Genomic DNA, 20,531 nt, shown 5'->3' with positions numbered 1-20,531 from the left:
TCAGATTCAGCGTTGGTCAGGACCTGCATCTCGCACAGGCTGGTGTTATCCGAGCTGGTGTCCACTGAGATGGACTTGTTACCAAAGGTCGTCCATCGTCGAGTGTGTGTCCGGTTGGTCTGTTTTATCTGCAGAGGGGGGTTCGGCTGAGGGTTGTTGTGATTAATATGTGAGTTTTTACAATATTGTACGGTGTTATAATAAAAGATTTGATATTAAGGGTTTTGTTTACACGGACAGAACTACAATTTTCTTGACCGGATTTCAGGCTGGCAAATTATTTTAAACCCAAAAAGCCCCCGGGTTTTTAAAACCATCCAAATATCAAAAAATTTGAAAACAAAGGAAATTTTTTCCCTCTCCCGGGTTTGGCCCGGGTTTTTTTCCCAATTTTAAAAAAAACCTTTTTCAAACCTTTTTTTTTCAGATTTTTATGGGGCCCAATTTTTTTTTTTTTTATCCCCGAAAAAAATAATCTAAACTTTTTTAAAATGGAAAAAATTTAAATTTGGTTTTTCAAAAAAAGGGGTTAAAATTTTTTTAAAATAATTATAGTAAAAAAGGGAAATTATTTATCTTAAAACCCCCCTTGTTTTTTTTGAAATCTAAAAAAAGGTTTTTTTTGACCCTCATTTCCAAACAGGGCCCCCCAAACCGTTCAAGGCTTTTTAAATTTTTAAATCACGCCCCCAAAACCAGCCTCCGGGAAAAAAGTTTAAAAAATTTCCCGGGGGGCGCCCCTCCAAAAAACCCAAAAATTTTTTAAAAAATTTTAAATCACAAGAAAAAAAAAACCACTTTAAATTTAAAACCCATAAAAAAGGGGGTATTTTTTAAAACCCCACGTGGGGGCCCGGGGGGAAAAAAGGGGGTTTAACGAGGCCCCTTTTGGACAGCGGCGGGGGGGTTTTGGGCAGGTAAGGGGGGGGGGGGGTTTGGTGGGGCTGCACGTAAAAAAGGGGGTTTAAAAAAAGGGCCCCTTTTAACCAACAGGTAAAGCGGTCCGACGGTCAACCCAAAAAACCCTGGGGGGGGGAAAGGTGGGTTTTCGGGGTTAAAATTTTTTGAAAATTTTTCCCTCCCAATATCTTTGAGAAAGAAAATTTTTTTTTAAAAGAAATAAAAAATCAAAAAACCCTAAACCCCTTAATAAAACAAGGCAAATTTAAAAAAAACCCCCGGGCCCCCCCTTTTTTTTAAAAATTTGGAAAACAAAAAAAAAAAACCAAAAAACCCAGTTCCCCCTCCCCCAAGAAAATTTGTTTCTTTTGGGCAAGAAAAATCTTTTCCTTTAATTTTCCCCCAGAAAAGGCCCCCCAACTCCAAAAAGAAAACCCCCCTTCCCTCCCTTGGGAAAATTTTTTTTCCCCCTTTGGCCCCAAAAAACCCCCACAACCTTTTTTTTCAGTTTTTTCGGGGTTTCGTAAAAAAATCAAAAACCAAAAAAATGCCCCCCCCGTGGAAAAAGGGCCAAAAAAAAGGGTTTTATTTTTCCCAAAAAACAAAAATCACATGTTTTTTTGGGGGGGGGAAGGGAGGGTTTAAACTTTATTGTAAACGCAAAAATTTTTTTAAAAATGAGAAACCCCAAACCCTACCCCTAAACCAGGGTTTTTAAATTTTTCCATTTCAAATTTAAACGAAAATTTTTCAATAAAAACCCAAAGAACGGGAAAATACTCTTTTTTAAAAATATTTTATTTTTTTCATTATGTTGGCTTTAAAAAGAAAATTTAACCCAAAACGGGGTTTTAAAGCATTTTCCCAAATTTTGCCCAACCCACTTTAAAAAGTTTGGGCCCCCAAAAACCCAAGGAGAAATTTCCCCTTTATTTTTTCGGTTGATTTTCCCCCTGAATTTTAAAAAAAACCCACCGGGCCCCAAAAAATTTGGGAAAAAGGGGCCCCTTGTTTTTAAACCCCTTATTTTTTTAACCCCCTTTCCCTTTGACCCCCAAAAACCGAAAATTTGTTTTAAAATAAAAAAAAAGCGGGAAAATTTAAACCCTAAAAAAAATAGAGGGAAAAAAAAAAACCAATTTTTTTTATGGGGGGGAAAAAAAGGAAAAGGAAATTTCCCCCCCCAAGTTTTTTTTCCCATTTTTGGAGACGGGGGAAAATTTTTGTTTTTTGGGGTTTTTGGGGCCCCTTAAAAAAGAAAATTTTTTTTTTTTGGAAATTTCCCCAAAAAAAACGATAGCAATGGTTTTTTAAAAGGGCCCCCCCAAAATTTTTTCCTTTTCCTAAAATTTTAAATCACGACCCAACCCAAACTTTCCCGCCCCCCAAAACCCCTGACGGAAATAATGTTTGAATTTAAAATGCCCCCCGACCCCCCCTTTTTTTTTTTGGCCAAAATAAGGAAAAATTAATGTTTTTAACCCATGATTTTTTTGGTACTTGAAAAAAAAAGGTTCCCCCCGAAAAACACCCTGACAAACCTGCAAACCCCAATGTTAAACAACCAAAAATTTTTAAAATTTTTTTAAAACGGGGGGGGGAGTTTTTTGGAAAACCCCCTCCGCGCAAGCTTTGTTTCGGGGAAAAAACATTTTTCAATGTTTAAATTTTAAAAAAAAACTTCCATGGGTTTTTTTTTTAAAAAAAACCCAAAAAAATTTTTTAAAATTTCCCCAATTTGGAAAATTCCCCAAAACTTTTTTGGTTTGGAAATTAAAAAATTTGCCTTTGCCTTTTCCCGGGGGCCCTTTTCAAAAAACCCCAAAAATACAGAAGAATTTTTTCTAACTTAAAAAGGGAAGAAAAAAAATTCCCAATTTTAAAATTAATTTAAAGTTTTGGGTTAATTTGGGGGGGGTTGGAAATAAAAATTTTTTAACCCCCCGGGAAATGTGAAAAACCCCGCAGTAACCCCTTTTTGGTTTTGGGTCAAAAAAAATTTTCCCTTGGTTTTGTCAAACTTTTTTTTTGCCCCCAAAAATACCAAATGGCCAAGGAAAAAGGCCCCATTCCCGTTGCCCGGGGGGTTAAACATTTTTAAAAAACCTTTTTCCCCCTTTTTGCTTGGAAAGGGTCCCCTGCCTAACCACGGGTGAGGGAAACAAAGGGGCCCTTTAAAAAAAAGGGGCCGGGGAAAAGATAAAAAAAATTTAGAAAAAAATTGGGAAAAAATATTTTTTGGAAAGGGAAAAAAAGGGTTAAAATTAAAATATCGGTTTTTGAAAAATTAAAAACCCGTTTTAAAACCCGGCACCTAAAAAAACCCCCTTTGTTTTGGGCCCCGACCCCTCCCCCGAGATAAAAACCGGCAAAAAAAAACTGAAAATTTTAAAAAAAATTTTTAGGGGAAGATGGTCCCGGGGTTTTTAGGGGAAAATTTCCTGAAAAATTTTTTTCCCCCCCGGTTTTTTAAGCCCCTCCGCCCCTTCCCTGTTTTGGGGTAAAACCCCCCGGGGGGAGGAAAATTAAAGCCCCAATTTGTTTTTAAAGGTGGAAAATAACCCAAAATTCGGATGGGAAAAGGTTTTTTGGGTGGGGAGGGGGGGCCCCATTTTGGGTTTGATTTATGTTTTCCAACCCTCCCCACCAAAAAATTCCCAAAAAAATTTTAAAACCCCAAAAACTGGGGGGGGCCAATGAAAAAAATTTCCCAAAAAAAAAAAAACAATAAAGTTTTTCCTTTGGAAAAATTTTTTGTAAAACCCTTTTTGGGGGGGCCCACATACCAATTGGATTTAAAAAAATTATTTATTAGGGTGTTGGGTTTTAGGGGAAAGGTGTTAAAGTTGGAAAGGTTTGATTGATTTGGAAAAGTGGGAAAGTGCATTTGCAGGGGAGGGGCAAGTGTTTTAAATTTTGCAGAAGGGGCCAAAGTGAGGGAGGTATTTGGCGAAGTGAGTGGGCAGTGGTCGGGTTTTGTGATTGGGGTCCCAACAAAATTGTAAATTTGAGTGCATTATTTGCAGGGGAAGGGGTGGTATGTATTTGAAGTGTAATTTGCAAATTTCCCAAGGGGCCTTTAAAGGGGCCAGTGTTTTTCTAGTGGGCAAGTTGTAATTTGGGATTTGGGGGGGTTTATTTTAGGGTGGAGGATTTGTTGGTGTAGTGAAGTCCCAATGCAGGGGGCATTTGCAGTGAAAGGGGCAGGGGGGAAAATTTGGGCAGTGTAGGGGAAAAAATTGGGCAAAATGGGGGTAAATTTCATTGCAGTTTAGTGTAGTTTTGTAGGAGTTAGTGATGTAGAGATTTGGGCATTTGAAAGTCCCAAGGTCCCAAGGGGCAGGTGCAGTGGGGTAATTTCATTTGATGGGGTGAGTGAAAGTTTTAGTGAGGGTGTAAATTTGGGTAGTGCGGGGGCAGTGATAGGTGGTGTGGGGCAAGTGGGGGTAAAATTTTGGGGGTTGAGTGGTAGTGGATTTTGGTTATTTGGTGAAATTTGAATTGAAGGGGAAAGGGGAAAGGTGGGGAAAAAAATTTGGGCAGTGAGTGGAGTGCATTTGGCCAGTGCAGGTTTTAAAAGTAAACCAGGGTTAATTTTTTTGTAGTGGAAATTGGTAAGGGGTTTGTTTTAAGTTTGGGGGATTTGGAAAAAAGGGGGAGGCCCCCGGTCCCAATTGAGAAACCAAGGCCCCCTTTTTGGGGGGGAAAGGGGGCAGGGTAAATAATTTTTTAAAAAAAATCCCCCACAAAAAAACCCCAAAAAATTTGGGAACCTAATTTTTCCCCCTGTTTTAGTTAGAAACGGGGGGGGGTTTTTTAAAGCCCCCAAACCTGGTGGGGTTTCCCCACGAGGGTTTTGGGGGGAAAAGGGGGACCCCCCAAAAAAGGACGGAGGGGTCCCGGTCCCCCCCTTATTTCACCCGAAAAATCCCAGAACCTTTGAGGTTTTGGGGTTTGGGGGGAAACCCGGGGAAAAAAAAAGAGGGTAAAAAACCCCCCTTAAAAAAAGTTTTAAAAAATCCTTATTCCAATTTTTTAACCAACAAAGGGTCTTGGGCACCATGAAAAAAATGGTGCAAAATTTTATTTTTTTAAAGCTTTTTGGGGTGTGAACCCCGTTTTCCCCTTCGTGTTTAAATAAAAAAAAAAATAGTTGTTTTTAACAAAAAAATAAAGCTGTTTTACTGAAATTTTGGGTTTTTTTTTAAAAACCCAAAGTTTGCCCTTCGACTCATAATGGGAAAGACGACGCAACCCCTTTAAAGCAAAAACACGGGGAAAACTCTGTTGCCCGCCCGCTGCGCCCCAACAATTTTCCTGAAACTGGAAACCCTTACAGATAAAAAAAAACTTTTTGGGGCCCTGGAAAATGATGCCCCAAATATTAAAAACCGTTAATACGAGAAAAACAAAACTTTTGTTAACCATTAAAAATTAAAAACCAATCAATTTTTTTTAACCGATAAAACTCAGAAAAAACCCTTTTCCCGGGTTCTGAAATTTTTTTTTTTGTTTGATCTGGTAAGGGGAACGACGAAGCTCGTATTTTTTCCCCGAAATCGCAAAAGATACCGGGGTTTTCCTCGAAACTTTTTAAACCCTTAAACCAGCTGATGGGTTCCACGAGAAAATTTAAGATCCCCCCGGGGGGGGGTTCCCCCCCCCCAGGGGGGAAAAAATTTAGGGTTTATTTTTTTTTAACACTGAACCCGGGTTTTAAAGTGATATTTTTTTAAATATAAATTTTTATTTTTTTATAAAAAAACCCACAAACACCTACTGATCCCTTTTCCCCTTAAATAACGTAAATAACAAAAAGGAAAGATAAATTCCCTGTTTTCTGTCTTGTTTTCAAAAAAGTAACCCTTTTTAAATTTAAACAATCATAAAAATTTAAAAACCCTTTTAAAAAATCAATCCCCCCAAATTATAAAATTAATATACCAAAATAAAAATTAAAAGAAAACCCTGTAAAAAAATTTCAATAACCTTAAAAAAATAAAAAAAATTTAAATATAAACCCATAAAATTTAAATAAAAAAAAAAAAAAAACCCCGTTAAATAATCCAAAAATTAAAAAACCTATTAAAAAAAAATAACTAAAAAACCTTTTTAATTTAATAAATAAAAAAAAAACCCTTTTTAATTTAATAAACCACAGCGAAATTTTCCCCCGGTTTAAAAACGGACTGAGTGGGTGCAGGGCTCCCTAACCTCACTGTTAGTATTTTTAGTTTTTAAACTTTTCTGTTTTCAATTCTTACCGCCCCCCCAAAAACCTTCCCCCCAACGACCACCTGAACCGAAAAAAAATTTCAATAAAAACTCTTTTTACCGTAAAAAATAAAGGCAGGGGGGAAAAAAAAGGGTTAAAGGGGCAGCCCCCCTTAAAGCTGGTAAAAATTTATTGGATAGGGAACAAATTTTAATTTGAGGGGGTCTTTTCAACCCTTTGCAAAAACGAACAATTTAAAGGTGTTTTAAATCTTTAAAGCCCCATTAAAAAAAACAGGATTTGGGAAAGGTGTTTCCCGTGTTTTTTTTTAACAGTTTAAATTCCATACCTTTCTTTATTTTTTTTTTGACACCAATAAAAACCCCTTTTTAGAAATAGAAATGATGACGTGTCCGGCCGTGTCACGTGAAAAACCGGGGTTGAAAAAAGCCCCAAAAAAGCCCATTAGTCAAATAAATGAAGTGCCCCATACAATAACCAGGAACCCGGGAACGGGGGGGGTGCAGGGGTTGCCCCCCGGGGAAAAGAGGAAAGTGTCACATACGTCTAAACCCGGGAGGCTCCATTTACAGAATTTATAATTAAAACCCCTCAAAATTTATATTGCAAAAAAATCGAAAATGATGCAATAAAATTATGTGTTTTTCCCCTTCCCCTTATTCCCCGAGTCTTCTAAACAAAACAGGGAAAAAAGTAAAAAAATTAAGAAAAAAAAAGAAAAAAAATTTGGAACCCACTTTGGGCGGGGGGCCCTGGGAGTCGGGAACAAGGTCCAGGGTGAATTTGCAAAAGGAGGGGGGAAGTTCCGATATTTCGTCTAAATCAGGGGGTAAAACCTAAAAATTGGGTTTCCCATTGATTTTAGATCCCGGATTTAAATGGTTCTTTTAAAATTTTAAAAATTTTGGAAAAAGATTTTTTAAAAAAAATTTATTTGGTGTAAAGGGGAACCACCAAAAACCGGACCCAGGGCCCAAAAGGGAAACGCGGAAATTACGGAATCGCAAAATTTTTTCCCCCTTAATTTCCGAAAAATTTTTTTTAAAGTATGGGGTTTAAAATAGGCGAAAAAAATTCCCGGTTCCAATTTTTCCCAAAAAAAATCGCAAAAATTCCTTTTGTCCCCGAATGTTTTCCCCCGTAAAATCAGCTTGTTGCTTACCTCCCGAAGTTTTTGAGTCCCCTCAAAAAACCATAACACCCGGAAAAGAAGACATAGATTATCACAATTTCTCAATGTTTTCTTTTATCGCTTCTTGAAACCAGCGTTCCGGAAAAAACAAAACAAATTTTTTTTTTGGAAATTTGAGAAATATTTTTAAAAGCGTAATTAAAAAAACAAAGTTATTGCCCAAACTAAAAGTTTCAGGGGAAATTGGGGGGAACCCAACTTTGTTTATTTTGTTACGATTAATTAAAAAAGCCCCTATTTTTTAAGTAGTTTTCCCTTTCCCCGAACACGAGAAACAAACCCTTACGCGGGGAAATCTAAGGATATTACACTCTTTTTAAAGGGGTTTTTCCACTACAACTCTCCACCTCAATAAAAACTTTGTTGTAATTCTGGGGAGTTTTGTAATAATTGCAGGTGAAATTTAAAATCGTATTTTTAAAAACGTTTTTTAAAAACGATTTTTGAAACATTTTTACTTTTGTTGGAAAACCCCTTTGGGAATTAGGGAAAAAAACTATACACAAAGGAAGGCGGGGCTTAAACATTTGTTGTGTAGTGTACCCTTTATAAAAACTTTTTTAAATCGGGTCTTTTAAAACTTTTTAATTAACTTTGAAAAAGGCCTGCATTTTTAAAAAAGGGGGTTTTTAAACTTTTTTTGGGACCCTTTTCCCCAAGGGTCTATTGTTATATGATCAAAAGCGATTCTTTTCAAATTCTTGTTGGGCAACACTGGATTCGTTTACAAAAAAAACGTAAAGTTTGATAGGGAATTAAACTTTCTTTTACCCAAATTTTTTTGTGTTTCCCATTTCCGGTTTCAGGGTTTTTCTTAATTTAAAAACCAACCATTTTTAAATTTTTTTTCAATTTTTCCTTTTCCCCATTTTAAGGGGATTTTTTCCCCTTTTAAATTTACATCCAATTACCTTTTCAATTTGGTTTTTAAAGAAAAGAAATTTGGGTGAAGTACATATTACAAAAGTAAATTAAATTTGACATAAAATAAAGAAAACAAAAAGCGGATAAAATCCCGGTTGTTTTACCCCTTTAACTTCCCCTTTTACCCCCCATCCTTGAACCCTTTTTTCGAGACGGAGCGGGTTAATTTTTTAATTATCCCAATTAATTTAAAACCCTTCGGGGGGGATAAATTCCCCAAACTTTGATTTTGCGGGTTTTTCCACGGTGGTTTTTTTTTCGTTTTTAAAACCCCAAAATAAAAAAATTTTTCCAAAAAAACAAAAATCAAAAAAATTTGGAAACTTTTTTAAATTACATAATAAAAGAGGGAAAGCACCCCCTTTTTTTTCCAAATTTTAAGGGGGGAAATTTTTCAACAAAAGGGAACCGAAAGTTTAAATTAAAGGGAAAGTTTAAATTAAAAAATTTCCCCAAATTGGTTTTTAAATTTTGACTTTAAAAAACACTTACAAAATTTTCCCGTTTGGGTTTTAAATTTAAAATTTTGGGTTTAAAAAAAAAAGGGTTTTTGGGGGGAGTGGAAAAAACGGTAAGGGAATTTTTCCTTACCTGAAAGGCTGATCCTTAATAGGAAAAAAAAAAACAGCTTTCGGTTTAAATTAAATGGGTTTAAAAAATAAAATACTTAAATTTGGGGGGGGTTGAAAACCCCCAATAAACCCTTTTGGAATTAAAAGAAAAGGGTTTTTTTTAACAAACCTTGGCAAAATTTAATTTGGGACAAACTTAGAAATTTTTCACACTTAAATTTTAAAAAGGGGGCCTATTTTTTAAAAACAAAAGGCCCCAATACAAACCCAAACGGGTTTCCCCTTTTGGAAAATTTGGAAAGGGGCATTTTTTTCCCCTTCGAAAAGAGGCAAAAAAGGGGGGTTGGGGGGATAAATTGAAAGAAAAAAAAAACTAATTAAAAAATTTTACAAAAACCGGGAAACCCCTTTTTTACCGGACCCTGCAATTATCCCAAAATTTTTGTTCAAGGGAATTTACAAGATGTGTTTGAGGAAGGCCAAAAAACCGAAAAACTTTTTTAAATTTAAACAAAGGAAAGAAATTTCCGAAAAATTGAATTTTTTTATTGGGAAAATTGTTGATGGTCCTAACTTACATCTAGTACCATATAATGCTTCTAGCCAGTAGATTGATAGTTAGTACATATCTTATTGTAATTCAAACGTGACATAAAATAGATAGTTCAAGCGGATACTGCTGCCTTACCGGCGCCCGACTGGCAGCGGTATCCTCTCGAACTACCATGATATGATAAAACCTTCGCACGTGATAATGACCAAACATGTGAGGTTATTTGCGCGGTTTACAGTACAAGCAGTTTTCGTAATTTAAACTCTAAAAATCGAACTCTTTTATAGCATAATTGAAGATGGGAAGCAGCCCCTCCAATTCGAGTGGGATAAACAGAGCGAAAGGTTATGAATGGAGTGGAAAGATAAAGTAAGAATTTGTGCGCATTGGCTGTCCACTTGTGTCCACATTTCCAAAACTCATTATAGATTACATGTCTGATCTGGTTTAAATTATTTAGTTTTGCATCTTATGTATCAATATAATATGTGGATTCTGGTGGGGAGTAGAACGTGTCAGGAGTTTCACCTCCCCACCAGAATCCAGATCTATAGAACATAAATAATGCATCGTTTCAGGTTTATATGTTACCTTGACTTAGATGACGAAGACCAAGTACATATTGCGTTGAAACACATAAACAACGATGATATAAGCAGTGTGTCTATTTACACCACACCTCTGAGCGAACATCAATGGTCACACTTGACATTTTACCATGCCTATGTAGTATTGAGCACGCGGACAGATACAGAAACATACTGGTGGTCTCTCGAGAAGAATGGAGAGGCATTGATTGTTCAGATGAGCAGAAATATTGAAGATGTGAGAGATAAAATTGAGGGAAAAAGGCGCATTGAGAAGTACCCTAACTACTGGAAACCCTTACTTAACACTAGCGACTCCAGCTGTATTAGCTTCAGGGCATTGTACGAGTATATAATAGTGGACACAGACCAATTGAATTTGAAATATAATTACTCAGATGGGAATTGTAAGAAATTTGCAAAGACTGTTTTTGACAAGATCGCCCGAAACAAAACCTGGTACTATTTTATTTGACTGATTCAACATCATAATCTAGCTTTTGTTTAAAAACACCCATCGATTTCACTAACATATTATGAATGTTACAGATGAACGATTTTATACCATGAATATTGTACAACATATTTTCTTAAAGAGTTGGTACGACAATTCCCCGTTTAATTTTTTAATTCAAAACCATTATATATTGACAGTAACACAATATTTACAGTGACACAATCTTTTGTAATATTACGAACATTATTTTTATTCGTTAATTTGCAGAATTATTTTGTAATGCACATCACGTGTACCAGACACGTGTACCCTACTTATTATAATACCGTTGTCACGATCATGTTATTGGTGATCTTATACCTTCTTAATTAACTGTAAAGTGTAAATGCTTCTAAACATCACAATAGCTTACCTGTTGCTGATTGTAGAATATCTCATCAGTTAGTATATTGTCCCATTTCCTTTTTTAATTAACATATAATTAGCCAATTAGAAACCTAGAGACCTACCACACTTGAACACACTTAACGGGTATAGTGTTTACCTTATAGCATAATGTAACATCAGCCATACATTACACATTACCCACATAAGGTGTACAAGTCACACGCAACACGCTGTAAAGATGTTTTGGATATGGCTCCTTGCTCCTTGCTCCTTGCTCCTTGCTCCTTGCTCTATTTCACAACAAACCCTCCATGATGGTAAGTTATTGATCACACTTACATACTACCCTCCTTGAAAGTAAAGATGTACCTCCACGTGACATGTGCCATGGAAATACGAGTTTAAAACATTCGATGATGCTAGTTATTTTCCACTATACAGTGGTAGTTATTACCAGGCAACACTACACCACACTGTACAGTCATGAAAAGTTATCAATATCAATTATATTGTTATTTAGAGCTTTTAGTTGATAAAAACGCACATTATTCAATTAACATTATAGCCCATGTTGCTATGTATAGCTGGGTGTTGAATGAGCTAGTAGTAACAGGCCCCATGAGATGTACTACAATACCACACACAGTGTGACACACAGAATATAGTGAGCTATTGAGGTCACCTAAATCACTCTTACTCGCTTTGCCGTTTAGTTGCGCTCTCTCTCTCTCTCTCTCTCTCTCTCTCTCTCTCTCTCTCTCTCTCTCTCTCTCTCTCTCTCTCTCTCTCTCTCTCTCTCTCTCTCTCTCTCTCTCTCTCTCTCTCTCTCTCTCTCTCTCTCTCTCTCTCTCTCTCACGCTTTTTATTTAATGCCATAGTTTATTACGCCAACTCGATTTTAAGTAGTTGTTGAATTTGAATTTTACTAATAAAGTTGTAATATGCTATATTATATATACTAGGAGTATTACATTAATTGTAGAGGACGCAGTTGTAAGATTGTTGCTATCTCGAATCTAATAGTATTAATCATGTAGAGAAGGGAAGTAGAGAACTAAATATTTCAACTGCTTACTAGAACTAAGGGGGATGGGAAGCTCCTTCAGTAGTGGCGTATCAAGAACAAACTTAAAATCAAATGGAATACACTGGCAAGGCAACGTCAGGTAACTGTTTCAATTGAAAATCTCAAGATTACAAACTCACAATTTTCAAAACATACTGATAATGTAATGATTTAGTTTCACACATCGAAAACTTAATGCTTACCGTTTATTCTATAATATTTCTTATAAATATTTTATAGCTCAATAAAAGGTTCTCTATAATTTCAGCACACCATCGGGGACGAACAACAGATCACAGGGTATTGAGTGGCAACGCCACATAAGGTGGGGCATCAACAGTTCATAGTTGAACTGTTCAAGCCAACCGTTAACATGTAGAGCAAATCATTCTAATTACGTGGGAGGCAACCACTAAAATAGGATAGTTGTTGAAATTATGACCACTATACGTCAAATTGTGGTTGATGGCGAATATTTGTTGTTTAAATCAGTCAGCATTATTGAAAAGGAGCTTCAAAGAGCTGCTGCTTGTGGAATATTATATTGATCCGTTCATTATTATCACCTGGTGAGGAAATTTTATATTTTATCTTTCAGATACTACAGCTACGCTAGCACAGGAAATTTGGACTTAGACATATCCGATCTTCAAAAACACATCAATCAAGACAGATTCGAAATGCTGTACCTCTACAAAACTCCACTCAGCGAATACCAATGGACAAACACTATATTCTTCCATGTTTACGTGATATTTTATACAAATACCCCGGAAGGTGGGTTCTGGTGGTCTCTGGAGAAAACAGGACAATCCCTCATCCTACAGATGAGTAGAGATATCGAGGATGTAAAAGATAGGCTGGAGGGAGGGAGGCGAGTCAGTGAAGGCAGCTCTTGGTACTGGGAACCGCAGTTTATTATTCGTGATTCGTCGTGGGAGACATTTGAAACTTTGTACAAGTTCATTATAGTGGACAAAGATCAGCTGAACATCAGATATAACTTTGCAGAGGAAAACTGTAAGAACTTTGCGAAGATAGTGTTTGATAGGATTGCAACGAATAAAAACTGGAACTACATAATCTGATGATCGTTTCTTACTTCAACAAACAGTGCAACTTCACACAAATCGATAATTTCTCAAAAGATATATCTTGCAGTGTGTTTTGGTCCGGGCCTTGCTTGCTGGTCCAGTGGCCCTGCCATGGCTCTCTAGCTTGGGCAGGTTAGACTTATATATATATATAAATAACACCGACTTTTAATGTGTATGAGTACAGCAACGAAATATATATATATAATACACATGTATGTTGCAGTTAGCACTTGCCTGGTTAAGCTCGTTTCTGATAAGTGCCAGCACATCGTCAGCCCCGCTACTCTCGCTGCTGGTCCGCTTAACTTGAGAGCTGCTGACTGAAGAAGTTTTAGAGTATGATGTCTTGTGACTGGATCCTGAGTTCTTGTTGGATCCTGTTTCCTCTGGGGAAACCTGAGAGATTAGTTTCAGTGTTAGTGAGAATTTTAGGACAGCTATGTGTAATGTGTCGCTTAGGAGCGTTTTTAAAGAGATTTAATAAATTGGAAGTTAAAGCTTAATAATATCGGCGATGCAATTGATTAAAATTAATTATAAATGACATTTTAAACCTTGTTAGAGTCATTAAAACTGCTGGTTTCAGATTCTTTCTGCCTTTGCTGTTCAACTTTTGATAACTGAAACAGAATTCTTTTTGGATACTTCGGACTGGACTAAGATTTAACTGTGATGCTACCTACTAAACACGTCAGATAGATCCCTTACCGTCATAAAGTATTAACTACAAAGTGTAATGTAAGATACTCAAATCAAAATTTCCACGTGTTTGGTACCTTCTCGTGAATGCTTTCAACCAGTTCATCGTCAGTGAAATCCAAACTTTTCTGGGACATGCTGATGAGCTTAGCACTGCGAAGTGAGGAAGAGGACTTCTTCTGGCTGATCTTTGATGTGTCATCGCTGTGAATGTTAGGACTGTTGGTGTGGGGACTAAAGATATAGCTATGGGAAGATAACAGTGGGCATAAACAAATTGAACGGCTGTTATAAGATATTCGGTAAGAGGAAGGACTGGTGGATGTACAAGTTACAAAACGTCTGCCTCAAAGTGTCACTCGAGCAGTATGACGAGGGATGAGAAATTATACTGCAATTCAGATGAGAGCATATTCAACATGCTATATTTTATTATTTCTCTCTAGTGACACTTTATGACTTTATCGTTATCTTCTCTCAAATATTATCACTTTCTGTGTCAGTATGAAGCAGGGTTGGGTTGAGTGACATTTTGTGGTTTTCAAAGCACATCAAAATGTCACTCAAGTGGTTTCTTATCTTTTTAGGATATTGGTGACGGATGTATCTGCTTCAAAATAACTGATGTGACATTTGGTCGAAGAGAAAATCCAGGAGCTTTCATCTGGCATAAAATTGAAATTTTTGTTTAACTGATCAAATTATCACCATAAAAAGAAAGGTAGCATATGACGAAATCCCAAATATTCAAACCTTACGGTTAAATTATCACTTTCTCTCCAGGTTACATTTTGAGTGACACTTTTATATTATATATTATTTTGGGCTCACAAGTAACAAATCTTACCTATTAATTGAATCTATGCTGAATGAGAGCCTGCTAAATAAACTGTTGGACTCGGATGATTCTTTAATCTCTTCGCTGAAAGTTGAGTTTTGTATCAGCAAATAAGTGTTGATCATCAATAACAGCTTACTTAAAACCTGCTCCTATTTTTGGCTATTTCATCGCCTCTGATATATTATATATTTTATAGGTCAATCAATGCTGGAATCTGAATTTTTAATCGAATCAGATATAAATTCTAATGCTTATCTTATTTTTTGGAGTCCTTCAATGCATATAGAATTGAAGTTTGAACATACGCCAAAAATCGCAAATTTGAAGTAGTCTTATATGATAAGCTGTTATTGATATATGGTGAATGAATATTTTTGGATATGAACATAGTCTATCTTAAAATTAAATTTAGTATCTATACTACTACTGTATTCGATAAAACATAAATTTACAGCAATATAATAACATATTATACACTAATTTACCTTGGATAGATACAGTAATACAGTAAAGGAGTGAACTCCGAGCAGCAGCCACACTAATAACAGCCAAGCTGCGAACATTGAGCAACATTCAATAACAGAGGACACTACTATAGGTGTTGCAGCTTCGTTCTGAGAAACCGTCTCTAACCAATGAGAGACCGAGTTTAAATTAGTTCTTTATATAATGACAAACAGCATCGTATCAGGTATTGGACATCTATTTATAAATTTACAAAGTGCACCGTTCATTTTTAGCTATAGAAATTAAGCCAAATTCTGGAATTAATTTGTCGTTTCTTTCAATAATAAATGGTCTGATAAAACGTAAAAATAGCATTATATTTCTACAGCTTGTTTTCCAGCAATCTCGGGAGTGAAATCATTAAAATGTTAACAACCAACAGGGTGACCCAGAATTAGCTACATTTGTAATATGTGATCTATCTTAAGAGTGTGGGATGTTAACTGTTTTTGTAAAGACTCTAAGAAGTCGACATGTTTGTTTAATTCTGGGTGACCCTGTAGTTGAAGAAAACTTACTCCTCATACTTTGGCACAGATAAACTGGAAAGTGCTATTTGTGGGGCCATACCATCTCGACAGTCAGACTGAAAATAAGTCTATTGAAAAATAATAATGAAACAATTAAAGTGCCAACATAAGATCAAGAGTATGACAGCGATTGTGAATTAAAATTGACCAAATATATGGGAGTATAAGACTCACCTCCCTACAGACACTAATGTACATGTCAGGAGTATAAGACTCACCTCCCTACAGACACTAAGGTACATGTCAGGAGTATAAGACTCACCTCCCTACAGACACTAAGGTACATGTCAGGAGTATAAGACTCACCTCCCTACAGACACTAAGGTACATGTCAGGAGTATAAGACTCACCTCCCTACAGACACTAATGTACATGTCAGGAGTATAAGACTCACCTCCCTACAGACACTAAGGTACATGTCAGGAGTATAAGACTCACCTCCCTACAGACACTAAGGTACATGTCAGGAGTATAAGACTCACCTCCCTACAGACACTAAGGTACATGTCAGGAGTATAAGACTCACCTCCCTACAGACACTAAGGTACATGTCAGGAGTATAAGACTCACCTCCCTACAGACACTAAGGTACATGTCAGGAGTATAAGACTCACCTCCCTACAGACACTAAGGTACATGTCAGGAGTATAAGACTCACCTCCCTACAGACACTAAGGTACATGTCAGGAGTATAAGACTCACCTCCCTACAGACACTAAGGTACATGTCAGGAGTATAAGACTCACCTCCCTACAGACACTAAGGTACATGTCAGGAGTATAAGACTCACCTCCCTACAGACACTAAGGTACATGTCAGGAGTATAAGACTCACCTCCCTACAGACACTAAGGTACATGTCAGGAGTATAAGACTCACCTCCCTACAGACACTAAGGTACATGTCAGGAGTATAAGACTCACCTTCCTACAGACACTAAGGTACATGTCAGGAGTATAAGACTCACCTCCCTACAGACACTAAGGTACATGTCAGGAGTATAAGACTCACCTCCCTACAAACACTAAGGTACATGTCAGGAGTATAAGACTCACCTCCCTACAGACACTAAGGTACATGTCAGGAGTATAAGACTCACCTCCCTACAGACACTAAGGTACATGTCAGGAGTATAAGACTCACCTCCTTACAAACACTAAGGTACATGTCAGGAGTATAAGACTCACCTCCCTACAGACACTAAGGTACATGTCAGGAGTATAAGACTCACCTCCCTACAGACACTAATGTACATGTCAGGAGTATAAGACTCACCTCCCTACAGACACTAAGGTACATGTCAGGAGTATAAGACTCACCTCCCTACAGACACTAAGGTACATGTCAGGAGTTCCAACACTGCGAGAAGTGGAGAATCCCTCGGTGAGCTGTTGAGTGCTGGCCTCGCCCCTACTGGCAGAACAGTGCTGAGGACAACTGTCTCCACGGGCACTTACATGGTGGTGATCACCATGGCTGGGAATCAGGCCTGTATCATAAGGATACCACAGTCCTGTCCGCTTCAGAAACTCTCGCTTTTTCACGCAGAACACGCAAAGAAATACTTTCTGAAATTCAACTGGTTGCTTCTAAAATTAATTTAACAGAGCTCAATTCCTACTTGATGCATAGCTAATATGTAATCAATTTGCATTTTAAAGAATAACATCTTGTCAACTTTCTAAATCATGTGTCCTGTAATTTACTAAATCAATTAACCCAATAATTTACCTTTGGCCAATTGACTGAGTATGTATACCAGAACAAACCACAAAGAGGATAGCATATTTTATTGAGACAATCGTAGCAGGCTTGTAAGCCGATATCCTGATGATTTAAATATGGATTGATAAAGCATATTTGAATAAGTTTGATCTATAATCATATGAAACCATTGTTTAACTTATTTCAGTTTTCAACTTCTTTCAGCATCAGTCATGCTTTAATATTCTGATATACTAATTGAGCCATAATTTAATTTTTGGTAATAAGATAAGCTTACTGTGGTTGCTGTCTGACCAATGGGTTTAAAGCTTTTGCAGTCAGCGCACAACTTAGCAAAGTCACTTTTGGTGTCTAAAATTTGCTTGTATAGACAAAGTTCTCTGTACAACCTTCTGAAAATAGGTGGTAATGATACTAAAAGGTGCAAAAATGCTTTTATAAAAGGGGAATGAGATTAATACCGAATATTATGTATTGAATTTTGAAAAGAATCAAAAATTTTGATCCTATGTAATATAATAATCTCTCTTACATCAGTTGAACTTCCTCCAGTGACAAGTCCATGAACAAAAAGTTTTCTTTGGGGGATTTGTAAAGTATCAATTTTCATTTTCATATCTCCTCAGATTATGTGTAAACAACATGTTGAAGCACAAGTCGAGCAGCATTACTGACATAGCATCCTGTACACCTGACTGGAAATTAAAATATGAATTGGGCAGTATCCAGTTCGCGAACAGTTGTTTGCGAACACGTGTCCGGCTATCTGGATACTGCCATGAATTGCTACCGATCTAAATAAGTTGATGTTCAGCTCTGTTACATCTTTATAGATAAACTTGTTTGTAAAATTATGATAATGAAAATACAAATTAGGAATGAAACGCCACTGCAATGGTTGGTATGAAAATAGGTTAAGTGAAGGCAAAGCACACCAAGAATCTGGCATGGAAAAAAGGATGAAAGTCAATCAGTGTTCAATGTAAGAATGTCTACAGCTGAAATGATATTAAGTGTGTTGCCAGTAACCATATCGAACAAAGTGAACTCGGTGAAGCACCTCCTAAAACTAAATATATTTCCTGATAGAGGATCCACTGAAAAAATTTATCGATGCCCAAACCCAATTAGGCAGTTATAGCCCACTTACTGGAAAGTTAAATATGTATTTCAGTTTCTATTGTGAAATCATCGATACACCATAAACACTTCACTGGGAGGATCAAAACATCATAAATAACCATGACCTTGAAAATTCTACAGTTTGGATGCAGCTACAGTAAATCAGTAATGAAACATTACAGTGAACAGCTTTGGCAATCTTCCATAAACAGCCAGTATCAGTTGGAAAGTTATACAGAGTCAACTACAGTGAGCACCACAAAGCTTAAGCTTCCGCCCAAAACATCAAGGCAACTTGAAACCTTATTTCTAAGTCTGTTCTACCCTAACAACATAATGAATGAATTTCTTCACCGATTCAACAGCAGTAAATTTGATTATCCACTGTGTGAATGTGAGTATGGACGATGGGAGTAAAACTCACTTCACCTGCTTATCTTCTGTCGTGAAATAAAACCAAATAAAAGGAACAGCATGAGTGAGCTTCTCAAAAGACGCCCTTTCCACAACATCTTAAACTACGGCTATAGTGGGAACTCAATGTTAATATCATGGAGCAAACTTCGCAAGTTCTTTGATTTAACTATATATATAACACCAAAAAATTGAACGGGTGATACTCGTAAAATATCTGTTCCATATATTGGAACTCGGCGCGCGTCCTGGTAGGTTGTAAACCTACAAACCTTAGACTATCATGTTTATAAACATAATAAAGAATAGCGATTCGGCGGAATGACAGGCTGAGCGCGGCTCAGTAAAATAAAACGAAATTTTAGAAGATAGACAAACGTGCGCGCGCTTTTTATTTGCTTTTGAGCATGAAGAAAAGTCATTTTTAATTGTTTAACCATGACCATTAAATAATTTAGTTCCACAATTACGATTACAGATTCCTTTGGTTGAATGATTCACATAGCCATGTGTATACGCGTACTGCGGTCGCGCGCTACTGCAAGCGAGAGGGCTCTGGTTAGAGCAAGTTGAATGATTCATTTTGTAGTTTTAATTTTGCTCTAACCATAGCCCTTTCGCTTGCAGTAGCGCAGTATCCTACTTGTGAAACAAGCGCGTCACGCAGTACGCGTAGGCACATGGCTATGCATATGTGAAGTTTTAATTGTATATTTAACTATTATACTACTATGCTATATTAGTTTGCCTTTGAGACCTGTTAGTACAATAAATGTGCTTTAATGCTTTATATATTCATCTAACCATGTGCTTTCGCGCCACTGCGGGTGCGCTTGTTTCAAGTCAAGCTTGTTTTACCTTCGTGAGGCGGGCGCGCGCCACTGCAAGCGCAAGGGCTCTGGATAGAGCAACTTTATATAATAACACGTAAAACCTTAATTAAGTTCTAATTTGGAGGACTTCGCCGCTTCAAGGCGCCGTGCAAACTATTATTTTTACCTTGCAGAGCAACGATCTGGAACGGTTGACATCGCCAATCAAAGTTCAATATGATTTAATTTGACCTGACTATTAACTATTTTAAAAGTTTTGAGTCTGCTTTTGAATCATCTCAGACGTACTATTGACAAACACAGTGCAAATAAAAGTAGTCTCAAACCTCCTAATATTGTTTTTGATTATAGTGGAAGAGAGGGCATATTTTGATGTAAAGGTATTCCATGCCCCAGCCCCTCCAATGTGAGCAAATCGATCCCAGCAATGTACCAGTCCCATGAAAATGAGAAAAACGGTGTTACAATGCAAGGGTTCTTGAAGTAGAAAAAGGAAGCTTCATGCTGTTATTTTTCTCAACGTCTGGTGGAATGGGTGGTGAAGCTAAAAGACTAGTAAAGAAGCTGGCTAGTAAGATCATCTGTCGTATCAAATCAAATTATTTGTCACTATATGTTAATAAATCATGATATACAAGTTTTAATTTTTAAAGTTTCTGTTTTTGTTTTTAATGAATAGACGTAATCAACATTTTCAATTTTCATATTCACGCATATTAAATAAAATTATATTGTTATGTATTATATTATTTTGTAAACATTGGCCGGGTATAAAAAACCGGTCCCCAAACAAACAAGATGGAATACCACACAGGGCAAAGGTATTCGGATGCTGCGGGATACATAAGGAAGCGCCTTCGTTTCGAAATCCTAAGAAGAACAGTGATTTC

General features: G+C 36.8%; 2 protein-coding genes and 1 long non-coding RNA gene across 3 annotated transcripts in view; 2 read left to right on the top strand and 1 right to left on the bottom strand.

The window, feature by feature from the left end:
* Nucleotides 1-20,531, bottom strand: part of LOC134822730 (phosphatidate phosphatase LPIN1-like) — a 582,707-nt gene that overhangs the window by 152,852 nt on the left and 409,324 nt on the right.
* Nucleotides 9,669-10,681, top strand: LOC134823554 (uncharacterized). Its single transcript, XR_010161314.1, has 2 exons — nt 9,669-9,746; nt 9,956-10,681. It is a non-coding gene; the product is annotated as an uncharacterized LOC134823554 (long non-coding RNA).
* LOC134823311 (uncharacterized) lies at nt 11,048-13,049 on the top strand. Its single transcript, XM_063834734.1, has 4 exons — nt 11,048-11,125; nt 11,887-11,974; nt 12,143-12,199; nt 12,473-13,049. The coding sequence occupies exons 2-4, from the start codon at nt 11,898-11,900 to the stop codon at nt 12,960-12,962; spliced, it is 624 nt and encodes a 207-aa protein (XP_063690804.1). The 5' UTR covers nt 11,048-11,125; nt 11,887-11,897; the 3' UTR covers nt 12,963-13,049.

The sequence above is a fragment of the Bolinopsis microptera genome, chromosome 11, assembly GCF_026151205.1.
Source record: "Bolinopsis microptera isolate Bmic1 chromosome 11, MBARI_Bmic_1.0, whole genome shotgun sequence".
Taxonomy (NCBI): domain Eukaryota; kingdom Metazoa; phylum Ctenophora; class Tentaculata; order Lobata; family Bolinopsidae; genus Bolinopsis; species Bolinopsis microptera.
The sequence above is the reverse complement of the archived record's forward strand: the minus strand, read 5'-3'. Positions and strand labels throughout refer to the sequence as shown.